At 30.6% G+C, this 12,444-nt stretch overlaps 1 protein-coding gene across 4 annotated transcripts in view; it reads left to right on the forward strand.

Annotated features, from left to right (window-relative positions):
• The window catches only part of LOC143047950 (protein lin-28 homolog), a 49,542-nt gene that overhangs the window by 27,278 nt on the left and 9,820 nt on the right, over positions 1 to 12,444 (forward strand). For 3 of the 4 annotated variants that reach the window (XM_076221320.1, XM_076221322.1, XM_076221319.1), the window contains exon 2: positions 2,454 to 2,554. In XM_076221320.1, the coding sequence (XP_076077435.1) occupies positions 2,454 to 2,554 (101 nt within the window). Of the gene's footprint in view, positions 1 to 1,040; positions 1,996 to 2,453; positions 2,555 to 12,444 lie in introns of those variants that run through there. The other variant, XM_076221321.1, reaches the window with a different exon arrangement.

Raw genomic sequence — 12,444 nt, forward strand, 5'->3', positions numbered from 1 at the left:
TTAGTAGGTTATAAAAATATAAAGATTTTTTACGTACTGTGTTGATCCGTTATTTGAGTTTTGACATTTTCACAAACAATGTAAAACAATATATAAATAAAACACAATTACGATTATCAAAACACATATGTATTAAAATGTACATATACCACACTAAAATCGCACTTGAAATTGTAAGGGGGATCGGACATAGATATACTATACCATGTATACCATACGTTTGGATTTAGAAACTTTAAAGATACACCTGTATCGCTGAAAAGATTAATGTAAACTACCCTTTTATTCTACAAATATGCCTCTATCTTTTTCGATCATTTATTACTTACCAAAAGAAATTGAAGAAAAAGAAGGATTTATATTAAAAAAAAAATGAAATTACACATATATATGGCATGCTAATCAAGATCATTTTATCATTTATACTGAATTCTAAGTAATTATTCTAAGCAACTAAATATTGAATATTAAAATAGAGAACTAGAATAATATATTATCAAGTTTTATTATGAATATCCTTTATTGCTGTGCATGTTATTTGTTTTTGATTTTAATTATTTAAGTAAAAAACATAACATATTGTCTGATCGCAAAGGTTATTGATACACTTTTTAAATGCAAGAACAAAGACAGTTTATTTAATTCATCTTGAAAATAACCAATTACATCGGATACTACTGTAATTCTTTTTTTTTTAAGAAATTCACTTTCCATGTTATTTTACATTTAATATAACTAGATAAAAGATTACTTTATAATACAATCAATTGTGCGTCAACAGCTGCGCATTCAGATTTATATTTCTAACCAATCGTCTTTTAGGATTTGCTCCACCTTCCACTGTCGTTGGATATTTTCAGTAAGTGCCGCCCCTTATTATTTTACTCTTCGAAATTAGGTGACGTCACAAGTTTATTGATGAAGTGGGTGTTTTACGAATATGTTTAAATTAGATAAACTGACGTCAAAATGTAAACATTTGAAAAAAGCATAGAGTGAATAATAAGTTATTCAAGTTGGCACACTATAATATGAATATAGGATTGGTTGTTGATTGTGATTCATGTACACTTCTCTAACTGGGGCAAGTTACAACTGTTCATCAATGAACGGGACATGACCCAATAACTCACAATCCACATGTAAATTACTTAATAACTGAATAGGTTATACATCTGTAAGTAGTCCATCATTTATACCATATACATTGCATTTGGATAGTTTTTAAAACAGCATGTTAAAAAATTATTTCTGATGTTTACTGATTACGCATTAGATTGATATTGCGCAATATCTAATTACTTTACATGTGACACGATGTAAAACAATGCATGTTATATATTCATCATTGTATGAGTTATTTGTACAGTTAACGCGTAGAAAATCAAAGGAAATCGCGTGGTCTCCCATCCCTGAATTACAATTGTTCGTAGTGAAGAACTTTGACCTGACCTACATTAGAAAAAAGATACTCGTGTACTAATAGTGATCAGAAGTGCTTCACTTTTTGAATGAATACACAAACACCACTGACCCATATGCTGCCTGGTCGAGCTTGACGATCTTCACGCTATTGCTCCCTTTCCTGTGTTAAACAACGTGGTCTTCAAGTGTGACCTATAGGAAGAATTCGGTCGTTCACATTTGTGCATTGTCGCATGGATTCTTTCGCAGTTTACTAGCTATTTCCGCTTAAAAATCCTTCATGTGTGGTCAAGGTAAAATGATGTTTTGGACGTGTGGTCAATTTAGAAAACATTCCTGTGAGGAGACATGTTACTAGAAGGAGTGTCCAGATCTGTGACAACATAGTGACATTATTACTACATATTTCAGTGATCAATACATTAGTGATATGTGAAGTATAATCAGTATATTCTGACTTTTTTATAAAGACATATTAAAGTGCTATGGTCATTCTAGAGAGATTACAATGTTTTGACAAGTATACAACAGATGCAACCAAATGAATCAAGGAAATGGCAGAAAATGGAGGTGAATGATTAATGAATGTGTTGATCGGATGCTTGCTGACCATGTGGATTGCTTTTTTTAATTCATTTATGTATTTAATATATCATTCAGAAAAGTGCATTTATGTTTTAGTTTTTTTTTATCACTAAAATAATCATTTTCAAATCTCTCATTTTAATCTAATTACTGAATCATTTAGTTTTAAGTTGGTGAAACCTCCAATTATGTTAAATGCATGTGTATGTCCAATTTATATTAAAAATAGGTTTATTTTATTAAAAATTGAAATTTAAAATAGATATTCCTTGTGTATTGCCCTTAAGTAAATAATTACAGACTTTACATGTCTTTAAAATTGAAAACCATGTGTTCAAGGAGAGGTTGAAATGAGATCGCTGAGGTCACTCTCCGGTCAATACGACTGATTGTAGCCGATACCGGCCATGTTTATTTTTATTATTGTTGTGTATATTTTACAGGAGGAGGACGTAAAAGGGGGCGCTGTAAATGGTTTAATGTAGCAAAAGGGTGGGGCTTTATAACACCTGATGATGGTTCCCAAGATGTGTTTGTTCACCAGGTAAGATTATTTACTTGTAAACAGTTTAATATATCTTAATATGATTATCGACCTACTGTCCAAACAAAGACCAGTGTCCACTGTAATGGCCGACGATTCGTATTCTCATAATGCTACATAATTTTATTCCGTTTTACTTTCTATTTCTATAAATGTTTGTTAACTTTTGTTACATTTCCTACATAGGAGTATTTTTTACATATAAAATTTGTGTAAAAAGAAAAGGTTTTTTTTTGTGTAGAAAAAATTAAATTAATAAAAAATATGTATATTTAATTCGATATCATTTGTTATAATGATATAAAGATACACTGTATGATCAACTTAATCAATTCATGTTAATATAAAGCATAAAGAATAAAAGAAAAAAACAATAAAAAAAATATATAAATACATGTTAGCCATTTTTAATGATTTAATGATTAAAGACTAATCTCAATTTCAACAATGTTACCTTGAAAACTGATTAAAATATCATTTTGTTAATTTTGGCATGATCATTATGATCATTGTAATATTATATCTCATGGCATCTTGCAATATGTATATAAAAAAATATATGAACTATGTTGATTCATACCCAGTCTAAAACCAAATGAAGCAAATCATGCTAATACATTCTAATCTTTGCAATGTCAACATGCAAAAGCATTGTGTACAATTTTGAGTATTTGTTTAAATCCCAAGGCTTAATCTTCACCCTGTTTTTAAACTAATATCATATTTCACTTCGTTCTGTTACAGACCTGGCACTATCAACACCTCTTTTTCACTAACTTATTTTTTGTATGTTAAAATATCTTTCTTTATACTGTTTACCGCAAAAATAACTACACGTATTTACTAAGCCCACAGTTTTTGTATAAATTTTAATTTAATGGCAACAGTAGCATACCGCTGTTCAAAAGTCTGTATTAGTAATATTGTCAAATATTATGAAATTAAAATATACAAATTGTCTTCAAGAACAAAATAGAACAGTAATTAACTAGTATCATATATTAACACGTTTTAATGATATATAAAATAATTGACCTGGAAAGAATATAACTGGCATTATACATGTTATATAGAACGTTATTTTCACAAACAAATACATATTTTGTACAATTGATCTAAGTGAACTATTATCATACATGTATAGACATCTCCTTTCATTTAATATATTAGAGGATTGTTTTCCCCATTTAATACAATCACAAGGCTCATAGTATTATTTTGATCATAATTAAGACTAAAATATCAAATGGTCTTCAGCTTACATGGTTCCTGCATGTAAATAAATTCGATTTCAAATATGGAGGTATGGTATGATTATTAATTTGACAACTTTTCACCAAATGACGTGGATGTAAGCCTTCAACAATGATCAAAACCAAGACCATGTAAAAAGCTACGACATGACAAAATGCTAAACGACGTAAACCAGAAAACCAACAGCCTGATACATAATTATAAACACAAGCAATAATACAGACATCAACTGGCAATAACAACTGAATTCTTTTGACCTGGGAAGGACCAATACAAAATTTTTTAAATATAGTTTTAAAAGACTTAGTATAAAGCACGATGTATAAATCCATGTTAAGAGATGTCGAAACAAAAACACCATATAACATGTATAAACATATAGTAAAATCTTTTGTTGATTAATAACGTCAACATAAGACTACACATGTAGTATGTACCTATAAATTAAAGAAAATTTCAAAAACCAATCCGACAAAAATGTAAACTACCAAAAAACTATTAAAAAACAATTTTCAGAACACTTCATAAAAACATTGATTAAAGTGAAGTGCCAATGATTGTTCCCCGTTTATTAGATTTTTTCAAAGTGGCCTCACAAATGGTGGAATAATGTAAAAAGGAAATTAAATCGTCTTAATTATGATCATCTGTTTGAATGGATAGCTTTTTTGTTCTGTTTTCTTGATTTAATTCCCGTTCCCAAATTTTTGAAAACGTTTAGCATATGAAAAGATAAAACTATAAATGAATTGATTTATTCTTTAAATTATAACATGTATTATATAAAGCCGAACAATGTGGTAAATCCTTGAAGATAAATATTACTAAACATGTTGCAAAATCAATGAGCAAAATTGTTTTTAATTGTTTTATTCTTTATGAATTATTAATTAAAAAGGCGGTTTTCTCAATCTTTATATAATTAAAAAAAAAACAACATTATTATTCCAAATATTAATGAAAACAATGTATCATACCTCGCATTTATGCAATACATTTTTCAATAATATCGCGTTTTCTGTACTAAATGATGTGAACTGCTACTACTCGAAGCTATTGTATAATAAAATAAATACCTTACCAAAAACAACTTCAGGATTGTATCTGATATTATATTGACTCTGGATAAGGTTCTAAGTTTTTTTTAATTTATTTACCGAACCAGTTTGAACAATGCTGAATAACAGTTAATGCAATAGGACTGTTTCCATGGTCAGGGGTTTTCTCAAACATGTCTTTATTTTCTTTCTCTTGTTAGTTAATCATGTTTAAGTTTTATTTCATATTTCAGTCATTTAATCATTTGAATTTATTTTTCTGTCTTTTGATACTTTGATCTTCTAGTGTCCATTCTTTTGGTCAATGCTTCATCATAAGTTGACCCTCTGAGAACATGCGATAGTTGGTACCAGACTTATAATTTGATACGCCAGACGCGCGTTTTGTCTCAAGAAGACTCCTCAGTGTCGCTCAGATCAAAGTAGTAAAATAGCCAAACAAGTAAAACGGTGAAGAGCATTGAGGACCAACAATTTCAGAAAGATCTCCCAAAACAGCAAACGTAATCATGGTCATCTATTCCTGGGATGAGAAAGTCCTTAGTATTTCGAATAATATATAATTTTCTAACAGTTAATTTATAAAAAATGACAATGTACTAGTAACTAATATTCATGTCAACATCGAAGTGCTGACTACTGGGCTGGTGATACCACCAGTGACGAATGATCACAAGCAGTGGCCTCGACGAGTGTTCCAGTGGTTAAAAAAAAACTCATCAAAGGCACAAGGCTTATAATTTTGTACGACAGACTCACATTTGGTATACAAAAGACTCGTATGTGGCGCTGGAATGAACACAAGTTAAAATGGAAAAAAAGAGTACGCAGTTGAAAAGCATTAATAACCCAATTCCGGAATAAAACGTTGATATTTGCAAGAGACAGTCACGTTTTTGCTGGTTGAAACTCAGACAATAAGGAGATGTGTTATGATTGCCACTGAAACTAACTATTCAACAAAGACTAAAGAACAAGGATGCTAACCAAAGTAATACATTTACTTATGATGATTCAAATCCAATTGTTTTCATGTAATTCTTTTTTTTTCAACTAAAAAAATCGGACTATATGAATACTTATTATCGGGTTGAAATTGTTGACACTTTTAAGTTTATATATTTTTACAGGTAACTACATGATATAGGATCATTCACATTCGGTGTAATACAATATTTCCAAGGCAACATAGAAATCCTTCTTGTTGGTCTTTCTAATTTCCTGTTTTCATCCAATTCAATCAAATCTTCTGGCAGATCAGCTATCTATAAGATCATTCTTTTAGTTTTCCTGGAACTGCTTATTCAGTTCTTCTATTGTTATCCATTCGTTTGATGTGTTTGAGCTTTTGATTTTGCCATTTGATTAGGGACTTTCCGTTTTGAATTTTCCCCGGAGTTTCGTATTTTTCACACTTTTTATTTTTTTCATATTTTTGTTCCGGGTATTACATTACGTTCGGTCTGTCTATCGTCTAATATTTTGTTGTTTCCTTGGTATTGACATTTTTGTTTACATTCAATATTATTTTAAGTGTAAACATGTTAAATGATTTGTTTGAGTCTTATAATATATGCCAACTGTTGAGCCTTTATTATGCATCGTGTTATATTTTATCCCTCATTGACATGTATGAGGGTATTGACACGTGACTAAAATTCCTCGAGTTTATTTATAAAAGTGGTTTATCAGATCAGTTAACAAATGGTTAAGGTTGTTGACCGCTTTACCAACCCACACGTCTTAAGTAAAAATGTCGGATACTAGTTATATGGAAGATATTGAGTCATGAACCTGTTGTAAATTTAAATACACGTGTATTTCAAGATCATATTTAATAGTGTATTTAGTAAATGGCTGCAATTTTGCATATTTGTGGGGGGACCTTATGGTATCCGATGTAGTTTTTACTCAAATATGAACCAAATATATATAGAGGTAATAAACAGGTGTCAGATTAAACGTATTACAGGTACCAATCGACTCATAGGAGGTAAACAAACTATGAATATAACAGTATCACGAAATGGGTCAAAAGCAGGTGCGTTAAAATTTAACACGTATGATTTCAAAAACATGCATCACCCGCCTTCAGATAATAACAGTCATATCCACTATCAAGTAACGAATGTCAATCCCAACATGACGAATTCAAGTAGATAAAAGAAATTATGTATGCATCACTTATCCCTGTTACCGCTATCAAAGTTTTCCTTTCAAAACTTATTGGAACATACTTTGAATAGACACCTTGGTTAAAGTATGTTTTTGTCTAGTGATCAATGAAAAGTCAGGAACTCAAGGTTTATAAGGAATGTTTCACAGAATGTTAGCCTGTCTGTTGCACTATTCATATAAATATATATTCATAAATATATCTTCGGTATCATTCATGTTGTTCTTTTAGGGCAGGTGAATATAGTTTCTTATTTTCAATTCAATCAAATCTTCTGGCATATCAGTTGCCCATCAGATTATTCTTTTATTGTTCCTGGAACTGCTTATTCAGTATTCCACTGTAATCTATGTTACTGTGTGTTTTTGTTTAATCTTCATCGGAACTCGATTTGTTAATTTCCATCAAAATCCGTCCAAGTTGCAAGCAAACTAGGATACAATTATATTCCATTAAGTAATTTTAAAGATGTTATGCTAAGCATTTCATTCCTATTTCCACAGCTTTCAAAATCTTTAATAATGAAAACACACTGTCACAGAATGAAGTTTAAATTAGTCTTTAAAAAAATGAGGAACAGGATCTACTAACCCTACCGGAGCTACTGTGATCACACCCAATTTTTGATGAAGTTGGTGTTGCTTAGTTTTTATGTTGTGTTTCAAAGTTTTACTCTTCTCCGATAATTATTTTTTTTAATTTTCACATAGCAAACCTCAGAATTTTATCACTCATATAAACTATGGACCTCATTATTCGAAATGATTTTTGTTTTGAAAATTGTCTTTAGCTTCACTCGAGTTTTCATTTTTTGCCTCCTTTACAGACTCGTTTCTTTTTGTAAAGCTTGATTTTAATTTGTATGATAAATAAGCGTCATTTTGATAACGGTATAAGATGGAACATACTCTATACAATTATTTTTGATACGTAAAAAAGAGAATAAAAACTGGAAATAGTTTTAGTTCTCATTTACCTTAGTAAATTATCATAACCATCATTGTTTCCCACATCTATAGAGGGGTACTTCAAAGACAGAAGTAGCTGCAGAGTACACACTACTAAGTGGTTAATGCACTAGGTTACATTCATTGAAGAATATACATCTGATTGACATTTCCTTTCATTTGTATGAATGTTTCATGCAGTGTTGATATATTAAGGAATGATTATTACTTTAACATGTACACATAAATAGCAACAGGTTATTTCATGAATGAATGCGAAATTAGTGTGCCTGAGTTTTTATACATGTGTTACATTCACATTACTAATGGTCTAAATGGTCATATTATTTTTTTAATTTACATGCATGCAATTACCATCGATTATAGCATTAATTCACTCCAACATTGAAACATAGTTCAATTAAGTTCATTGATCTGCCGTTAAATCCTAAATTATAGATTGTGACAAGAAATAATATTAGGTTAATTCGAAGGTTAGTCGAAAACCAAATAACTACGTCATGACAAAAGACGAAAAACGACGAACAGAAAGTTTACAAAACACAACATACATGACATACGAAAATTAAATATGTGCAACATGAATCAACCATAAAACAGGAGGGGATAAATTAAAATAAGGGATGTGGGTTTAATGATTCTAGATAATTTTTATTCATTTATTTTTATCTAACATTAAGAAGTCGTTTTATAGAGTGCTCATATGTGTTATATGGTTCTGTCCATTTCTCATGTTTCTTATCAATTATGCGTACTGCGGATCCTTTTTTTATGGATTAAAGATATATTGTATTTTCTTCATATAAGTTTATCTTTCCTGTATGTGACGAAACCTTTTAGAAATTCGGCACCATGTTGAACATTCAAATACGTCGTTTGCCTGTTACCACGAAATCAACAAAAATTGGTTTCAAACAAGTTATAATGAATCCACATTTTTATCATATTAAATGCTAGAATAAAACTATCACAGTTTTCTATTTATACTGAAGTCAACTGTAGCGCATAGTTTGATGCATTTTTGTTGTGGAAAGACTAAACCTGCCGACTCTAGTCTTTACTAACAACCATACGTCAAGAATAGTCGAGTTGAATAAGACACATGAACTCAAAGCAGTTTAGGCATGGTTTATGAGTGTTGACCACTTCCAATTTTACTAGAAATCCTAAAACTAAAAAACACGATTATGGATAAGAGCTGTTCATATGTTGGCTCTAAAAGAATTGTTATATTCAATTTTGTTTCTGAACACCTGATGTTGACTTCTAGATATTTTGCTTGTTTCTGTAGGCTGTTGTCGTATTACTTTAAACCATACGTGTACTTCTTCTTTTATTGATATGTCATGTGTACCGACTATCTTTTTGAAGTTCATCTGACAAGGTTCACATTAAAGTAGTAGGGCCAGGAAGGAAGGAATTCCCCTTTGCAATTTAGTTATAATGATTGTGAAATATCCCCTGAAATCTAATATTTTTAACTCAAAATATGTCAATTTACACAAACTAATTAACTTCTTATAAAATGTTTGCGTTAGAGAGTTATCAAGAGTACCAAGATTATAACTTAGTACCAGGATTATAACTTAGTTAGAGAGTGGTTGTTCTTCAAGTGTGTTAAATTTAGTTTTTCTTGTACGAATTGCTGTTAAAAACACTTAACTGTTCGTTGACGACCGGAAAATACTGTGCACTTCCGAATACGACAAATTATAAATAAATTTACTATTTAAAACAACTAACTTTATTAAAACTAATATGGTGAACAGTGCAGTTGATCATTTTCATCTTTAATTAACAGAAGAAGCATACCGATGTCCTAATGTCGTAAATCAATTGAATATATAAACCTTGATAAATAACACATCGTCTGTAAATGAAAACAAATAAGACTGTTCTAATATTTTCAATTCTCAGACCACAAAATATGTTTCTATGGATTTATCACATAGAAAATCGTATTCGTCAATAAATTCGTGACGATGGCTGCGAAATTTGGGATATTTTCGATTTCTATTGTTCTTCATCGTTACACTGTTTTAGCATTTGATGACGTTAATATACTTATATTAATACTGATATCTTGTCATATGATAGGGCAAAGAAAATGTAAAGATTTCAGAGATCATAGTGTTAAGTCAAATAATTTTATGAGAATTGTCTAGGAATAACATTGTTATATGAAAACATAAATATATCGAACCGAGAGATGACATGACTTGAAATAACTTCGTTTCTATGTATGATGCCGTTTATTTTTGTTGCACTTCTTCGGTGTTCCTGTTGTTTCTTTATCATCGTAAAGTTGATGCTCTTCCCTTGGTTTTAGTTTGTAACCCGGATTTGTTTTCTCTCTACTGATTTATTACTTTTAAACACCAATATACTACTGTTGCCTTTCTTTGACAAGGCTAATTACGTTTTTTCTTTGAAAAAGGTTGTACTTTTCCAACAAAAACTGTTATTCTATTGTAAATAGGATGATGGTCTGAATTCGAAAAACGCATATACATTTTACGGTGGCTATCCGTATTGGTTGACCAATACGATGTGTCTGTCTATCAGCTCACAGGAAACATGTTTTCGTGGTTAAAGATCTTAAATTCCAGATCAGAGAGCGTCCTTTTCCTTGTTTGACATATGAATTGCGTTTGAATTCGCATGGTTGGAAATGCATCAACTGCATCCGATCGTACTCGGCTGTGGAGTTCATGTGTTTCCCTCAAGTTTGTTTTGTAACCCTTCTTGAACATATTTTGTTTCAAAAACAAGTCGTCAATTATAGCAGCCCAATAAGTTTCTTTTGTGAAATTATTTATCTTTTTTATTATTATTCAAACTCGGAATAAATGTTGTAGATAAAAAAAACGATAGGATGATATTGATTTCAGTGTCATCATTTCTTGCGGAATTCTAATGACACAAGATACGAAAGCAAATGTAAAATGGTAACGAAAACCCCGGTTCAAACCCTAGAACCTCTCCTTCTTGATTATTTCTTATAATCCGACACTTTCATTTTCTTTTGTAATATAGAGCAATGTGGGTTTTCTAACCACTGCATTTTCTTTTGAACAATTTGGGTTTTCTAACCACTGCATTTTCTTTTGAACATTTGAAGATTTACATATTTGACCACAAACTGAATGAGGTTTTAGATATTTAATTATATATGTATTTGAAATCTAATATGATTATAACGCGACTGTTTTGTTTGGTCTGAATATGATAATTTGATACAATCGTAGATCAGAATTCATTTTGCATATTTGAAGATGAAAAGGGTGTATTATTTGGGTTGTTAGTGTGGAATAATTGAAAGTGGCTTTTTGCTAAATCGACAACGCTTCTTGTATAGGATTGTAGAGGCACTTTCTAAATAAGCTTTTAATGGTTCACAATTTGATAACTGGTGTGGTTCATCTAATATGAGATGTACAGATTCGTGACTGTTTCGCCATGAATCTAGCTTGTCGGTAGGGTAGGAACAAAATACGAATAGAGGGTACACGTAGACTCAACAGTCGTTACACACAGAACATTCCTTAGTACAGTTTATTTACTACTTGGGATGAAGAAATTCTCCACACATTAACATTAACAACAATTAAGACAATTGATTTTCACGTGCGATGATGTAAGTAACCTAATTATGTTCATATTTATTGCGTCGAATTGAGTTGCTAATTTTTTTTTCTAACAATATAAGTCAACTGATTTCCACGTGAGATGTATAGTATCTAGGTTACCTAATAATGTTAATATTTATTGCATACAATTTAAGTGCTTCTGTCTTTAGTTAACAACATCTACATGTATTATTTTCTCGTTTATTTATGGATGCTGATATTTGTTTTAAAATAACATAATAATTATATGACTTTTTTCTATTAAATTATATCAAAACCCACTACATCTTGGAAATATATTTAAGATGTCCACCATTATGTAATGATACTAAAGGCAACAGTAGTATACCGCTGTTCGAAATTCATAAATCGATAGGGAACAAAACAAATCCGGGTTACAAACTAAAACTAAGGGAAATGCATCAAATATAAGAGAACTACGTCACAACAGAAACACAACATTAAAATGTAACACACACAGAAACGAACTATAGTATAACACGTCAATAAGCCAATAGTTGAAGAGCATTGAAGACCCAGAATTCCAAAAAGTTATGCCAAATAAAGCATAGGTAATCTATTCCTGGGATAAGAAAATCCAGCATTATAGTTTTACATGATAATCCGAAAATATATTTCAGTCGAATCTACCCAAAACAATATTATGGAAAACGGTTCTCAATGCCCTTCAACTTGGTACTTTATTTGGCCGTTTAACATTTTTTTTATTCAAGCAATACTGATGAGTCGTTTGTAGACAAAACGTGCGTTTTGCGCAAATACAAAATTTCAACCCTGGTATCTA

The sequence above is a fragment of the Mytilus galloprovincialis genome, chromosome 10 (assembly GCF_965363235.1).
Source record: "Mytilus galloprovincialis chromosome 10, xbMytGall1.hap1.1, whole genome shotgun sequence".
Lineage (NCBI taxonomy): Eukaryota > Metazoa > Mollusca > Bivalvia > Mytilida > Mytilidae > Mytilus > Mytilus galloprovincialis.